Below are 16,606 nucleotides of genomic sequence, written 5' to 3'. Positions count from 1 at the left end.
ATATTTATTTCCTTCTTCCATAACTAATAAAATATACTGCTGACAGAACCAGCCATGTTTTTATTGCTGACATGTAGACGAAACCTTCTTCGCAGAGGTAATAATTACTCATATAGTTATTTCATTCACCTAATACATCATCCCAGGGATCCTGTTAGTTGAGACAAAACATTTTTCCACCACCCCACTGTGACTATATATATGAGTTAATCTCTGTTTCCTTTCACTCCTTAGCTGACTGAAGTCTTGAAAGATGTGAAATATATTCAAACTCTCAGTCAGATCAGCATTCCTGCAGCTGCAATGACTGTTTTTGAGAAGCGTGACATGTTCACAAAGGTTGGAAACCTGAGCTCACTTACACTCATGCACACCTGTTGAAGTTAAACAACAAGCAACGGTTCTGTCATATTATCATTTACCTCAAAAGATTTTTTTTTTCTCCAGTATGTGAGCAGTCTGCAGCTGCTAGTACAATGGTACAACAAGCTGAAGCACACAGTGCTAGAGGTGGAACTTCCTCTCATCAGAGCTGAGCTGGTGTCCATAGACCTGCAATTAACAAGAGCAGAGACTGATCTGACATGGCAAGACCAGGACTGCTGGAGCTTCATCAGCACTACCAAAGACATGGTCCACGATCTTGTATGTCGAGTCAGCAGAACCAAGGAAAACTGTGAAGCCATCCAGTCAATGATGAAGGGATGGAGCAAACAGGCCATGTTTTGCAGGAAGGACAACAAGAAAGGCTCACTTATACAGCTGGAAGATCGGGGAGACCGTGTCAACAAGATATACAGGTCCATAAAGAAGGATGGGGAATCTATCCACAAGCTGGTACAGGTGCATATGGCTGGATTTATGATAATATTCACTCATACATTTTCATGTGTACTGTAGGCCTGTGTTGCTGTAAGGAAACACTAAAAATGGGTGGCGTGATTCCAAAACCTTTCAGCATGTAGTCGAAATATTTGTCTCTACCACAGGATTACAACACATTGAAAGAACAATTCTGATCACAGGGAAATTAAAATGTTTATACAAATGTCATTCCATAATTTGCACTTGATTAAAATATGATCAGCTAAATCGAAACGTAACATTTATCTTTACGGTTCACGCCTTTTTGTTGTTTATTTATTGCAATTACTTTCTTGCTCTCTAGTTTTAATGAGCAAAATATTTCATGACATCCAAAAATGATGTGACTTTATTGGGAAGATGTTACTGAAATGGATTACATAAAATTTGACTGACACTGAGTGGTTTTGTGCTCACCATCTTTCCATTATACTGAAATTTCACCAGGAGAATATGGTCCTTTTCCATGCTGACCCTGCTTCAGAAAAATGGCAGTCCTACCTGGAGTATGTGGATGAGATGGTGGTGGAAGGGCTCTTTCGCTACATCAGCCACTCTCTCCAGTTCTTAATGGACAACATGGAGTCTTGTCCAAAGCAGGCTCCTCTATTTGAAACTCAGCTGATGCTTAATGGCTCAGGGATGGCATTCCTTCCCTCACTGGAGCGAGATGCAGGGGATGGCCTCTACGAGCTGATAGAAGGACTGATCGGAGATGTATTCAAGACTTCAGTGAATATCAACAGAGTGGCTTCTCATCTGAGCATGGACAGCTATCAGGTACTCTGCTGTAGATTTTGACATTACAAGAGACTTTTTGTTTTTTCTAAGAGTAGAAATATATGCTGAATTAAACTTTTCATAAGTACAAATATTATTATGGTTGTATCCAGTAAATGTTGTGCTCAGCATTCTGATTTTGTACATTGTCTACTTTAAAATTGTTAAAATTGTTGCCTCAACTTTCTATTATTAAATCATCTCTTCTACAAATCGTAAATACTCTTGATGACATGTGTCATGTGATGTAACCCTTACAGAGTGTAATGGATGACATGTTAGATTTGTTGGACCTGAGACAGGAAATAATGGAGCGAGTGGAAAACGTCCTCAAGAAAGCTGTAAATTACCAGACAAAGTTTGATTGCTACACCCATCTGTGGCAAGATGACAGGGTTGAGTTTCTCAGCCAGTTTCTCCTGTATGGACGTGCGCTTACAGCTGAAGAGATTGAGATTTGTAGTACAGATGTACTCCCGGAGAGCCCGCCTACAGTTGATAACTTCGAAGAACAGGTAAAAAGCTCTTTAAACTCATGGATTACAAATGTTCAATACACAAATTGTGTTTCTAATTTACAGTGGTCTTAATGTTACAGATAGATTACTATGAGGACTTCTACTCTAAAACTTCGAGATTTGAAGACTTCAGAGTGTTTGATGGATGGTTTCGGGTGGACATCAAGTTCTTCAAAGTTAGTCTTCTAAACATAATAAAAAAGTGGAGCTGGCTTTTCAAGGAGCATCTCTTGACATATGTCACCAACAGGTAAAATTGAGTTCTGCTTGGCAAACAAATGCAAAGAAAAGTGTAGCATCTGTAGTTTCACTCCACATGCTTTCCCATTCAGCCTTGATGAGCTGAAGGAGTTTATCCGAACCACCATTGAAGGGCTAGCCTGGCCTGTGGGTAAAGGAGACCATAGTGGCTTGGTGGAAGTTATGGGTCACCTGCTGGCTATCAGAGACAGACAGACAGCCACAGACAAGATGTTTGAGCCTCTGAGAGACACAATATTCCTCCTGGAACGCTATGGAGTGATCATACCAGACCAGGTCTATTCTCAGTTGGAGGTAGAGAAAGGAGTAGGATTCTTCTTCTATTTCACTTGCAAGTGATACAATATTCTCATTGATACATTTACTGTCAAAGAATCTGAATTTAATGACCATGCTACCATTTAAGATACAAAATAACTCTCTCTTTAGGAACTCCCTGAAAAATGGAGTGGGGCTAAAAAACTGGCCTTAAAAGTGAGGCATGAGGTGGCACCCATGCAAAACGCAGAAGTGATGGTTTTACGAAGATGTTGCATGGCATTTGAGGTGACAAGTCATTCTTAGTTCTTATTTCCAGATAAATTACATATGCACAGTATTGAAACGTTTGTATTGTATTTGCCAGTGTGACAGTCTTGAAACTGGTGTCTCTTATTTTTCAGGTGAAAACAACCCAATTCAGGGAGATGTTCAGAGCAACTGCCCCTTTCACTTATAAAACAGTGCATCCCTACATCTGTCTGGAGAAAGTAGGAGTTTAGCTATTGTTTGATTATGGGATTAAAATAACAACACTGTATTTCACATTCTGGATAACAATTACTATGTGTTGTTTTCTAGTGTGAAAAAGCAATCCGACACATGGAGAAAGAAGTAGCAGAGCTGCAAGAATCTACAAATCTATTTGATGTCACTATCCCTGACTACAGAGACATCAAGCTCTGCAGACGAGAGATCACAGTCCTCAAAGAACTGTGGGACATTGTTGTATTTGTGCAGGTAAGTAGCTTAATGCGTATTATACACTTAAATGTCAGTGTTCTTAAGGAAATAGAGATAGCATAAGAACTCGTCACCATACCACAAAACCTAATAACTCAATAACTTGACCAGCCTGTCTTTTTGGAGGCTGTCATTGATTCTGTGAATACCATGTAGCCTCTAAATGTCCCCATTAAGTCCCCTCAGCCCATTGACCCCTCTGCATGCGTCTTTATCTATACAGAGCAGTGTGGAAAACTGGACAATGACCAAATGGAGACAGATAAACGTGGACCAGATGGATGCAGAATTGAGGAGGTTTGCCAAGGTGAGGTCACCAACAGTGCTACATCACACCAGCGCATCTCTCCTGCTGTCTTGCTGTCATGCACCATTGCTGTTTGTAACAGATGCCCCTAATAACTAATTATGTTTACCTACCTTCTGTTTGTGTAGGACATACAGAAGCTTGACAAAGAGGTCCGCATGTGGGATGTGTATTCCGGGTTAGACCTTTATGTAAAGAACATGTTGACGTCACTGCGGGCTGTGAGTCAGCTGCAGAACCTGGCAATACGGGAGCGCCACTGGGTGCAGCTAATTAGAACAACAAAGGTGCATATATAACCACAGTAGAGGTCTCACTAAAGAGCAACTTTTTTTTGCAACATGAAAATTTGAGACTTTATACCATGACAATAAATCTTTTTTAAATAGATGGACTTCACCGTGACTGATAGTACCACCTTGGAAGACCTCTTGGCTCTGCAACTCCACTTTTTTGAAGAGGAAGTTTGCAGCATAGTAGATAAAGCAGTCAAAGAAATGGCCATAGAGAAGGTTCTTATTCAGTTATTAATACAGTGTTATTCAGCAGTTTATAAATTACCATGTAAATTAAAATTTTGTGACATGCACAGTATCCCAACTACATAGATTTCTAGCAAACATATTAGCCTTTCGCTATGCATCACAAGCTGTATATTTTTTTCTATTGTTAAATCTTTTACAGTAGAGTTTTATAAGTCAAACATTGTCATTATATTTCAGGTTGTAACAGAAATAAATCAAACGTGGGCATCAATGGAGCTTTCATATGAAGATCATTGCCAAACTTCTGTGCCACTTCTGAAATGTGATGAAGAACTTATTGAAACTCTTGAAGATCATCAGGTAAATTTCTAAGTTACTTAAAGAGATTCTTTGTGTGAACGTATAGCATAGAAAAATGCATAATGGCTGAAAAGCACAACAACTAGTTCTCAAGATCAGTTGTCTCCGAGGAGCACTGATAGTTAAGTGCTGAATAGAGATGAGAATGCAGGAAGGGGCCGCCCTGTCTGACTGTCTAACAGCACAGCTGAGAGTGGAGAGGTCCCTATTGAGTCCTCAGATTTATAGCTGCTGTCAGACACAGGGCATTGTTGCACCATGGCAGTCTTTGTACGTGTACACCAGATGTATTGGGGGGTTATAGCCAGCAATTAGAAGTCTTGCCACTTTAGTGCCTCCGTCTTTGTGTAAACAGACTGTTTCCCTCCCCCACTTTTTTACGGCATGACTAGAGGTTGAATATGCTTGGAAATTAAACTGATACATGTGATGCTCTCTCTTAACACAGATTTGGTGGTAGTTTGATGTGTTTGAGTTTTAGGTTGGACCTTTAAACTATGCTAGGCTATGCTCAAATGTCTCTCTGTCCTCATCCTCAAGCTTCAGCTCCAGGGCATCTTTCAGAGCAAACATGTCGATCACTTCCTTCTCCAAGTAGCAGAACTACAAAAACAGCTCACTGTGGCTGACTCTGTGCTGATGGTCTGGATGGAGGTCCAGAGGACATGGGCCCACTTGGAAAGCATCTTCAAAGGCTGTGATGACATCTGCCAACAGCTACCTGCAGATGCACACAGATTCCAAGTTATAGATGCTGAATTTCAGGTCTGCACTTATATGCAATATTGGTGGTTTAAGTCATGCAGATCCACTGTTCTCAACATTTTAAATGTGGTGTCTTTCAGGGGTTAATGTTGGACAGTGCTAAGACCAAAAATGTCATTGAGGCCACCAACAAGCCTGAACTGTATGAGAAGTTGGAGGATCTTCAAAAAAGGTTTATTTTAATATTTGATTTTTATTACACTGTCGACAGTTGGAAGTTTTGTGCTTACTATTCCTGCATCTCTTTCTTATAACAGGCTGGCATTGTGTGAAAAAGCTCTTGCTGAATACCTGGAGACAAAGAGACTTGCCTTTCCACGATTCTATTTTATTTCATCTGCAGACTTGTTGGACATCCTCTCTAAAGGGAGTCGCCCCACAGAGGTACATTTGTGTAGAATTTTCTTAAACTTTTGTAGTATTAATCCAAGTGTCACTATTTTGATGTTCACTGTATGTGACATAAAAATAAAATTTCTTTTTCAGGTGACTGTCCACCTCTCAAAATTATTTGACAACATGTCAGATCTGGAATTCTCCAGAAATGAACAATTGGATAATCCTAAATTTGCAGTGGGAATGTACAGCAAAAAAAGGGAATATGTTCCCTTTCAGACTGGATGTTGCTGTTATGGGCCAGTAAGACATTACATTAAATATCAAAGATTCTGAATTAGCTTTCTCATTTTGAATAATTTCACTAATGATAAGAATGCTTTATATCAGGTGGAGGCGTGGCTAACTTGTCTGGAAGAGTCCATGAGGGAATGTGTCAGGGGTCACCTGTCTGAGGCTGTGTCTGTGTACGAGGACAGGCCCAGAGAGCAGTGGATTCTTGACTTCCCTGCCCAAGTTGCTCTCATTGGATCTCAGATCTGGTGGAGTAATGATATGGAGCTGGTGTTTAAAAGACTGGAAGAAGGATTTGAGTCTGCACTGAAAGACTACAACAAGAAACAGGTACATAACTAGTAGCTCTCAATAATGCTGTGGAGAAGAAAAGCCACTTAAGATCCACAATAACAAACATGAACATTTTTCATGAATACTTGCTCAATGAGGGCCTTTTGCAATAAACATAGTGATTCTGAGACCTCATCTTTAAGTTGCTTAAAGTTCACTTGCTACAGTGTAGTGAGAGGGGTGTTGTTGAATGGAATTGTAGCATATTGCAAGGTGTATCTAAATATTAAGAATAAGAATACAACAATTACAATTTTCACCTCTCACCTCAAACCATGGTAACAGAAACAAAGAAACCGGCTCCTCTTCAGTTACTATCAGTATTATTTTAACATCAGTTAATATACTAATTGACAGTTGGTGTAAAGGTACATTAATGGGGTAAAATATCATTTTAGAATAATTTTATTTGCACATACAGAACATGTGTATATATATTAAAATGTTGAGCTTGCACTACATTTACATGGATTTGTGTGTAATGTGAGATTTTAGTGGTATCTGGAGGATGGACACATTTTCCTTAATGCTATCATAATCACTGGAGAGTCAGTGACCTCAGCTGGGTTTGTGGAGCCTTGTTGTGGGCTATCCTCACAGTAGTATTATTACTCTTGTCAGTTTCATCAGCACTATTTAAGGTTAGCATGTCCTTGGCTGCTGTTTGAATAATCTCTCTCTCCGTTCAGCCCACTGTACTGCACTGATTAGATCTGCTGTCATACAAGACCTGTGATAAATGCAAGATACCCACTGCTGTTTTGGTCAAAATAAGAATACAAGATTATTTCTGATTGTTTCTTAAGTCACAATCCTTGATTTGTGTTCAGTACTGTTTCTACCAAATTACTAAATCCAAAGGGTTCACATTCATACAGGCTGCATTTGCAGCATGCATGATGCTGAGAAGTGGTCTACAGCAACATAATTGTGGTGCTAAAGACATGTCACTTTATGTGTAATTGCATAGACCTCCTCCCTTTGCAACAGTAGTAATACAAGTGTGACAGGAAATGTTAACAAAGCAATGTATCACATTGTTGAGAATTCAGAATTTTCATGTGAATTTAAATTGTCATGTTTGCCTAAAATCCTAACTAATTTGCTCATAATAATTGTTTTTTTCATCTTGTCCAGATTTCTCAACTGAACTTGTTGATCAGCATGCTGTTGGGTGAGCTAAGCTCAGGAGACCGACAGAAGATCATGACTATATGCACTATTGATGTTCATGCAAGGGATGTTGTTGCAAGCCTTATTGCCCAAAAGGTTAATGCATATAAATCAACTTATGATCAGCATTTCATTTTTTTTCTGATTTAACTAACTCTGACATAAAAAAATATCACATAGGAATGTAAATAAACATATCACACTGTCAAATCAGTGTTATCTCCACTAGCTAGTAGGCTCCAAACTGTAGTAAGGGACCTCTGGTATAATGCCAGCTCACTTTACTTAGCTTTAGCTTGTTTGTGGTAACAGCAAAACACAACCGGAACTACGTCTGATTAGGAGAACGGGGCACTTTATTTTCAGCACTGCAAGAGTTGTACAGAGCCTTACTCTTCTTCTTTGTCTCTCACAACTTAAAATCATCTCATGACATGGCAAAGTGCAGAGACTACACAGAGTACTACTGTCGCACCTCTCTTATGTCACACATACACACACACAGCTCCACATACACAGCAAGCCATACACAACAGACTCAGCCTGTAACATCAGTTTTATTCATATGTTCCAATATCATTAATGTGCCATAAGCTGCTTAACAATCTTCACAGCATATCATACCCACTGTCCTTAGACCCTCCTTTAAATTTTGCTCTCAGGTCACTGAAGATCACAACCCATATAGGAACTGTTCAGTTTTCTATTTGCAAACCATATGTGAAAACGTATAACAAGAAAAACATATTTTCTGATTTTTGAATGAACAAATCAGTTACAACAGTACATTTATTCACGTTGTTTTCAAACTATAAATAAGAAGGGTACAGCTTTCATTTTAATGAAATGTATAGACACAAATATAGATTATAGACTTAGTAGCAAGACAATATTTTAACTAGTTATGATTATCATACTGCATGCTACTAATATCTACTTGTGTTGTATGTCGTGTTATACAGTTTGATAGCAGTTAACTGTGTTCACAGGTCACCACCTCACAGGCCTTCCAGTGGCTTTCACAGCTCCGACATTGCTGGAATGAGCCACAGCGCCATTGCTTCGTCAACATCTGTGATGCTCAGTTCCCTTACCTTTATGAGTATCTTGGAAATACACCACGTCTAGTCATCACTCCCCTAACAGACCGGTAAGATTATCAGTGTTCAACCTATACATTTAATATTTCAATACATTAGCTACATTCAGCATTGTACGTCTCTTTGTGTGCTGTTGCCATTGGCAAGTTTAGGTGCTACATAACCCTGACTCAGTCACTCCACCTGACCATGAGTGGAGCCCCAGCAGGTCCCGCCGGAACAGGGAAGACTGAGACCACTAAGGATCTCGGCAGAGCAATGGGTGTCATGGTGTACATCTTCAACTGTTCTGAGCAGATGGACTACATGGTTTGAAATTCAACAGCCTTTGCTCAGTTCATATATTGATCAGTTATTTCAGTAAACATGTATGTATCACTCCTAAATGCAATTCCTGTTTATGTTTAGTCAATCGGTAATATCTACAAGGGTCTGGCCCAGACCGGAGCATGGGGCTGCTTTGATGAATTTAATCGTATTCCTGTGGATGTTCTGTCTGTAGTAGCAGTGCAGGTCAAAACTATACAAGACGCCATTCGCTCTAAAAAGATAAGGTAAGCACGTGTAGCTGAATACATGAATTCTTCATGTTGTTGCAATATAGTGATAGAAACCGGTTAACTCTCTTGGCAACTTCACAGGTTCCTGTTCTTAAATGCGGACATTGTCTTAAAGCCATCAGTGGGGATTTTCATCACCATGAATCCTGGCTATGCGGGCAGGACAGAGCTACCTGAGAACCTCAAGGCTCTGTTCAGGTGGGAATGATAACCTTTTTTATAGTGCACTTTTACTTGTTTTATTTGTTACAATGTTCATTGTCTGTTCTATCTTTGTTCTGCTGTAGACCCTGTGCCATGGTGGTGCCTGACACTGAACTTATTTGTGAGATAATGTTGGTCACAGAGGGCTTCCGTGGTGCTAAGCTTTTAGCGCGGAAGTTTATCTCTCTGTACGCTCTCTGCAAAGAACTGCTCTCCAGGCAGGTAGGAGAAAAAACACTTAATCCCGCTGTTATATTTCATAATGTTAGATTGCAACAGAGAACATCAATAATAAATCTTTTCAGTTATACCTCAGGTGCACAGCAGTGCATGAAACCATTCAATACATCTTAGTAGTTTGTTTGGTAGGATTTATGGCTTGCCGAAACACAGGAAGACACAACTTTACTGTCTATCCTTATTTGTCTATTAGGACCACTATGACTGGGGTTTGCGTGCTGTCAAGTCTGTTCTGGTTGTGGCAGGAGCACTGAGGAGAAGAGACAAGACAAGACCAGAGGATCAGGTGACTTATGTGTGAACTTCATCCTACAGCCAAAGGAGGATAAAGCATTGACTTATATAATCTAAAAATGCATGGTATTTCCCAGGTGCTGATGCGTGCTCTGAGGGACTTCAACATGCCAAAAATTGTGACTGAAGATGTGACTATCTTCTTGGGACTGCTGGGAGATCTATTCCCAGGCCTGGATGTGGAGAGAGAGAGAGACTATGACTTTGAAAAGGCCATCAGAAAGACCACTGTGGAACTGCGACTCCAGCCTGAAGAGACATTCATCCTCAAGGTTTGACACAATATAAGTGTATAAATTGTTAGTGTTTTTAAAATAGAATGAAGAAGTTGCTAAAAATATGAAAACTGACTTCATTTTGTCAGGTGATGCAGTTGGTGGAACTCATGGCTGTGCGTCATTCTGTCTTTGTTATTGGAAATGCGGGAACTGGAAAAAGCCAGGTTAGATTTTCATGCCTTGAAAAAAGTAAAAATAAACACTCGCCATGGTTTTGTGAAGTAGTTTTCTAATGTCAGATATTTGTTTTTCAATAGATATTGAGAGTTCTCCATAAAACCTACGTAAACTTGAAGAGGAAGCCAGTTTGGAATGACCTCAATCCAAAGGCAGTAGACAGAGATGAATTGTTTGGCTTTATCCATTCTGCAACTCGCGAGTGGAAAGATGGTAAACACGTGATTTTGAATGAGAATAACACAATTTAGAGCTACAAGAAACAGTGCTAATTCATAGTAGATATCATGGTTAACAATTTTGAAATGTAAATAATGTTTGCATCATGCAATCTCAGTTCATGTTTGTTTCAATCTCTGTATAAGGTTTGCTCGCATCACTGATGCGAGAGCAGGCGAACATCTCCCACCTAGGACCTAAGTGGATTGTGTTGGATGGAGACATTGATCCGATGTGGATTGAATCACTCAACACAGTGATGGATGACAACAAGGTACCTCCCTCCTGTTCACTCATACACTATTGTACAACACATAGCAACCGAGGTGGTATAGATAGAAAAAGATGTTTCTTTACCTCTCCTTCACCAATCACTTGCTGGAGTGTGAGTACTTGTAGGTCTTTTTCCATAGTGATGAATCATGTCTTTGAGGCTTTGAAATATTCCAAAGCAAGTCTGTCAAACCTGATGAGATATGAAAGTGTATTTCTCATCGTTTGGGTAGTGTCTTATTATATTGACCATTCAAATGTTATGATATTTAGAAACTGCGATGCTTCACAACACTTTTCAGGTCCTGACTCTTGCCAGCAATGAACGTGTGCCGCTCACCTCATCTATGAGACTGGTGTTTGAAATCAGTCATCTAAGAACAGCCACTCCTGCCACTGTGTCCAGAGCAGGAATCCTTTATGTCAACCAGCAAGACCTGGGCTGGAATCCGTGAGTGACACAAAACTATTCACATATTTAACGCTGAAGGTTTTTACTTCAGTGCTGTCATATGTGTGACATCTTATGGTGCTTCTTGTACCAAAGTACATTGATTCAGATCCTGATCAGGTTAGCGCAGGAATACATTAAAAGATAACTCCTTCAATTGTTGCTCAGGTACGTCACCAGTTGGATTGACCAACGAGAATGCCAGACAGAAAGGGCCCACCTTACCATACTGTTTGAGAAATATGTTCCTCGCTGTCTAGAACGGATGAGAAACACCTTCAAGACAATCACTCCTATCCCAGAGAACTCTATGGTGCAGGTACACAACACAAGCATGTGCACTGTATTTATTTCTTCATTCGTATGCCTGTACAATCAGAAACACACACAGCAAAATAACCTTAGCCCTTTTCTTCTTGTTCAGACACTCTGCACTTTGCTTGACTGCGTCCTTACACCAGAAAATATTCCATCTGACTCTCCACGTGAGCTTTATGAGACCTACTTCACCTTTGCCTGTATCTGGGCTTTTGGTGGGGCCTTGTACCAAGACCAGGTATTATTTTTGTCTCATTCAAGTAGATAAAATTTAGTATGGTAAAAGTAACAATTAACATTTTTGTGTTTACATATCTGATAGGCAGCTATTAGCATAATTTTGGTGCAGATTTGAAATAACTTTGACTTGTTCTAATAAAGCTTATTTTATGCTTGGGTGTTCAAAACTCAACTGAAATGAGAAATGTTTGATAGAAAAGTGTGTATCTGAGCTGTAGTCTTATTGGATAGTTTGTTACTACGGTTATACTCCTGGTAATACTCCAATTAGTTATCACTCCACTTACTCCTTGCTTTGTCTTTGCACTTCTGTAACAAAGGTATAAATACAGGGTAAAGCCTGACAGTGTCCTTTGTTGAGAGACATGTCGAGAGTGTCAAGTGACCAAGAATAAATTAAGCTTAACTGTCTGTCATTTGGACTAATAGTAGGGCTGTCCATTGAAATGATATGAATTATTGCATGATATTATATCTTCAATGATTGTCTAGCTCTATGATTACCGGGTGGAGTTCAGTCAGTGGTGGACCAAAGAAATGAAGACAGTGAAGCTGCCAGCACAGGGGACAGTGTTTGACTACTACCTTGACCCGCAAACCAGACGCTTCCTGCCCTGGAGTGATACTGTGCCTCCGTTTGAAATGGAAACTTGTAGACCGTTACAGGTGAGAACATGAAAGTTACAGTCAATAGGACCCTTTATGTAACTCTCAAACAAGAAACACAAACTTTTTTTAAAGAGGTTTGACAAATGGTCACATACACAATCACAAGAAGCAACCTTTTTAAAGAAAAATAACTAAAAATGAACAATACATTCATATTATAAATGTATGTATGCCTCAGTGAACATAATAAGAGAGGGTAAAGTCACATCATGAGGTTATGGCAGGGGTGCTAGAATGGATGATAGGAATGCCACTGTGTTTGATTACCATCTACTACACCCCATACCAGACTGTGTGGGGGTGAAGGCATGAGCAACAAGACTTGAGCTATCACCCACGCTCTATTGTCTTTCTTTATGCTCCTGCGTACAGCTGTGAATGCTCCAAAGGCTCTTGCTGAGCCATAATTAGTGGGGTTTTGTTCTGAGCAAATGATGCTATTATGACAGAGTAGTCGTGGTGTACTAGGGAAATACAAGAAATTATAAATCACATACAATTCACTGAACACATGTCTGTCAATAAATCACACTCAAAGAAAGCCTTAATAACCATGTATGTTTCTGTTCTCTGTCTTCCTGCTGTTTCTATGATTGCAGGCTGTTCTGGTACACACAGCAGAGACTGTGTGTCTTCGGTACTTCATGGACTTGTTGCTGGAGAGAAGACAGCCAGTGATGCTTGTGGGGAATACTGGAGTGGGAAAGACAGCACTTGTCAGGAACAAGTTAGACTGTCTGCCAGAGAATTACATGACTACAAAAGTACCCTTCAACTACTACACTACTTCCCTCATGCTGCAGGGTGAGTTTTTCTGTTGTTCTGTGGCACAGAGTTGCAGATCTGGTAAACTGTAGCACCATCTGCTGGTAATGTTCAAATTAGAAGAAGGTGTGGGGGCAGAAAACTTCAACCTCAGATATTGTTTCCATCATTATCTTAGTCAGTTGTTAATTTTTGACGAATCACTTTGCTTCTTTTGTAGTGATCCTAGAACGACCGTTAGAGAAAAGAGCAGGCAGAAGCTACTCCCCTGTAAGCAACAAAAGGCTGATCTACTTCATCGACGATATGAACATGCCGGCTGTTGACAGTTATGGAACAGTGCAGCCTCACACACTTATACGCCAGCATTTGGATTACGGGCACTGGTGAGAGCACCCTGTATTCTTAGTTGTAGCAGTTCTTCAGTTGTGAGTTTGAGTCTCATCTCCACAAAAAAAAAAAGTTTTTTTAAGCTACGTATGTTGTGCTTTTTTCAAACCATCTTCCATCTCTGTAGGTACGACAGACATAAATGGACCCTTAAAGAAATACACAATACTCAATATGTTGCCTGCATGAATCCCACTGCTGGGAGCTTCAACATCAACCCCAGACTACAGGTACAGTATGTTTGTCAGAAAAACTGCCCTTATTTTCTGAAGATAGATTAAAAGAAGCATAGCAGCATGATTTATTTTTCTATACAAATGTCATCACCTGTGTTGACTGAATTATGCATTTTTCAAAGTATTAAATAGAATATAGTTTTAAGATAGTATAGATTGCAGTATGTCTAAATCAGTGCAGAGGTTGTTATTTTACTCCCTTTTACAAAATCACAGTTTATCCATTCAACATGCTGTGAAGTATTTGCAGGAAACCTAGATCCTCATAAACGTTCCAACATTCTCACTTGCATGTTTGCAGTGGAAAGATTATCATGGGAAAAAACATTACAAACATAATATTGCAATAGGTAAACCTGATCTTATATCAGTGTGGTTTGGTCCAGATGAATCAGTTTAAACCAAAAAATCTTCCAAGGTTGTATTTAAACATGTGCAGGTAAATAGAAGGTCAACCCAAACTAGCATCAGTAGTACTTTCTTTTAATAAGTATTTTAACTATTAATAACTATTATGCATTTCTTGGTTGTTGCCTTGTGTTTCTATAGAGACATTTCTCAGTGTTTGCTGTGAACTTCCCTTCATCTGAGGCTCAGATGTCTATCTTCAGTCAGATCTTGTGTGGCCACCTGACGCAGCAGCCCTTCAGTATGCTGGTTCAGAGGAGCTCTACAGCTGTGGTCCAGGCTGCCATAACACTTCATCAAAAGATGGTTCACAGCTTTCTGCCCACAGCCATCAAATTTCACTATACATTTAATCTGCGAGACTTGTCAAACACATTTCAGGTAATGCTGATTTTTAAGCAAGTTTGCTGTTGGACTTTTGAATGAATGCTTGCAATGAATACTGTCAATATAATTCTGTGTGTGATTCAGGGCATCCTCTTTGCTGGGCCTGAGAGTGTAAAAGACAGCACTGACCTGGTCCTGCTGTGGCTCCACGAGTCCTGCAGAGTTTACTCTGACAGACTAGTAGATGTGAAGGACCTTCAGCTTTTCCGAAAGCTCCAGATGGAAACTGCGCACGAATGCTTTGAGGTGCGATGCAGATTATGATAAACAATGTAAAAAGTAAAAATAGCTGTTTTTCACCTTCAGATACCAACACTGGCCTAAAGATTCGAATGATTTATTATGGGTGTCCTTTTCCAGGGAGTGGAGGACAAAAAGGTGACAAAGCAGCCCCTCCTCTATTGCCACTTTGCCCAAATGGGTGAGGAAGCCTCCTACACTCCTGTTACAGACTGGTCTGTGCTCAGGACTATCCTCACAGATGCACTGGAGAGCTACAATGAGCTCAATGCAGCCATGAATCTGGTGCTGTTTGAAGATGCAATGCAACATGTGTAAGTATAGTTGATGGCAATATGATAATAGTGGAAATAATACATGTTTTCCTTTACAATTGAATACATTTAATAAATAGAAATGAGCAATTTTAGGAAATAATAACAAAGACCTGCTGGAAGGGAAGTCAATATAATCTGCAGAGATAAAGATGTTTGGTGGCATAAACAATGGTTGTGTTGTTACCAGCTGTCGCATCAGTCATATCCTGGAATCTCCGAGGGGTCATGGCTTACTGGTTGGGGTCGGGGGCAGTGGGAAGCAGAGCCTGACTCGTCTGGCTGCTTACATATCCTCTGTGGAAGTCTTCCAAATCACTCTGAGTAAGGGTTATAGCATCCAGGACCTGAAGGTAAATATTGATGCTGTTAATAGGTTACAGCAGTGTGTCATCTCATAAAACACATGCTTTCATTAAAATGTATATTCTTCAAGAGACACACATGTAGTTACAGTCCTTACACAGGGCCTTGAATTACATCGTTTTTTTAATGAAAATGGCTGTAAATACATAACAACAAAGGAATGATCAGGGTTTAAAAAAAACCCTGATCAGTATTCCCTCTGGCTGCATGTAGGATATCGATGGAATTGATTTTAGTTTTGTTCAGCTTCTCCTCTAATGTGGGAAATCATTGTCAGATACTATTAAAGGCCATTGGAAAATATTTCAAAATCTCATTGATGAAACAAGTTTTGTCAAGTTAATCATTTTATAATCACTTAAAAGTGCAAGGTGTCATCTTGAGGTTTGTGCTATCGATTAGTGTTTTACCAATTTTTATGTTGGCAGGTTTCATGTGAACAGTGTGGTTGTACATTCATACCATGCTTGTTTTGTTTAGATGGATCTGGCAGGTTTGTTCCTGAAGACTGGAGTGAAGAACCAGCGTGTCGCTCTGGTCCTGACTGACGCACAGATACCCAATGAGCGCTTTCTTGTCATTATTAACGATTTACTGGCATCAGGTTAGATTCCAACTCCACTGTCATACTATATTGTATCTTTACTGTACTGTACTTTATTCTCCTGAGACAAAAAGCTTGTGAAATCAGAACGTTGTATGAGGGGAGAGTATTGATTGGTCACTTGTCAGTTTGTCATGATGACTGTGCTTCTCCCTGCAGGAGAAATTCCTGAACTCTTCAGTGAGGAAGAGATTGAAGGGATTGTGTCTGGTGTGAGAGCTGAGGTCCGAGCACTTGGACTACTTGACACCCGGGAGAACTGCTGGAGATTCTTTACTGACAGAGTCCGACTACAGCTGACGGTCAAGTATTTTTCTAGCAAATTTCCCTTCTAATGACAGTGTTGTCCACTAGTGCTTCTACCCTTATCAGTCCGATGAATTACTGTCATATTG

General features: G+C 39.8%; 1 protein-coding gene across 1 annotated transcript in view; it reads left to right on the top strand.

Moving 5' to 3' along the window:
• Positions 1-16,606, top strand: part of si:dkey-233k19.3 (dynein axonemal heavy chain 11) — a 36,823-nt gene that overhangs the window by 3,644 nt on the left and 16,573 nt on the right. The window contains exons 13-54 of the mRNA XM_062422486.1: positions 235-339; positions 448-843; positions 1,312-1,644; positions 1,905-2,159; positions 2,243-2,412; positions 2,495-2,717; positions 2,853-2,969; positions 3,086-3,172; positions 3,264-3,422; positions 3,649-3,732; positions 3,861-4,019; positions 4,122-4,244; positions 4,455-4,577; positions 5,118-5,342; positions 5,423-5,514; positions 5,600-5,726; positions 5,829-5,981; positions 6,069-6,302; positions 7,443-7,574; positions 8,468-8,628; positions 8,731-8,887; positions 8,987-9,132; positions 9,220-9,336; positions 9,426-9,564; positions 9,776-9,868; positions 9,954-10,148; positions 10,241-10,318; positions 10,412-10,544; positions 10,697-10,824; positions 11,126-11,274; positions 11,443-11,593; positions 11,699-11,830; positions 12,325-12,498; positions 13,101-13,305; positions 13,487-13,652; positions 13,784-13,886; positions 14,442-14,681; positions 14,772-14,933; positions 15,048-15,241; positions 15,432-15,594; positions 16,088-16,211; positions 16,371-16,513. Coding sequence (XP_062278470.1) covers positions 235-339; positions 448-843; positions 1,312-1,644; positions 1,905-2,159; positions 2,243-2,412; positions 2,495-2,717; positions 2,853-2,969; positions 3,086-3,172; positions 3,264-3,422; positions 3,649-3,732; positions 3,861-4,019; positions 4,122-4,244; positions 4,455-4,577; positions 5,118-5,342; positions 5,423-5,514; positions 5,600-5,726; positions 5,829-5,981; positions 6,069-6,302; positions 7,443-7,574; positions 8,468-8,628; positions 8,731-8,887; positions 8,987-9,132; positions 9,220-9,336; positions 9,426-9,564; positions 9,776-9,868; positions 9,954-10,148; positions 10,241-10,318; positions 10,412-10,544; positions 10,697-10,824; positions 11,126-11,274; positions 11,443-11,593; positions 11,699-11,830; positions 12,325-12,498; positions 13,101-13,305; positions 13,487-13,652; positions 13,784-13,886; positions 14,442-14,681; positions 14,772-14,933; positions 15,048-15,241; positions 15,432-15,594; positions 16,088-16,211; positions 16,371-16,513 — 6,750 coding nt within the window. The remainder of the gene's footprint in view (positions 1-234; positions 340-447; positions 844-1,311; positions 1,645-1,904; positions 2,160-2,242; positions 2,413-2,494; positions 2,718-2,852; positions 2,970-3,085; positions 3,173-3,263; positions 3,423-3,648; positions 3,733-3,860; positions 4,020-4,121; positions 4,245-4,454; positions 4,578-5,117; positions 5,343-5,422; positions 5,515-5,599; positions 5,727-5,828; positions 5,982-6,068; positions 6,303-7,442; positions 7,575-8,467; positions 8,629-8,730; positions 8,888-8,986; positions 9,133-9,219; positions 9,337-9,425; positions 9,565-9,775; positions 9,869-9,953; positions 10,149-10,240; positions 10,319-10,411; positions 10,545-10,696; positions 10,825-11,125; positions 11,275-11,442; positions 11,594-11,698; positions 11,831-12,324; positions 12,499-13,100; positions 13,306-13,486; positions 13,653-13,783; positions 13,887-14,441; positions 14,682-14,771; positions 14,934-15,047; positions 15,242-15,431; positions 15,595-16,087; positions 16,212-16,370; positions 16,514-16,606) is intronic.

The sequence above is a fragment of the Scomber scombrus genome, chromosome 7, assembly GCF_963691925.1.
Source record: "Scomber scombrus chromosome 7, fScoSco1.1, whole genome shotgun sequence".
Classification (NCBI taxonomy): domain Eukaryota; kingdom Metazoa; phylum Chordata; class Actinopteri; order Scombriformes; family Scombridae; genus Scomber; species Scomber scombrus.
This window is presented reverse-complemented; position numbering and strand designations above follow the sequence as displayed.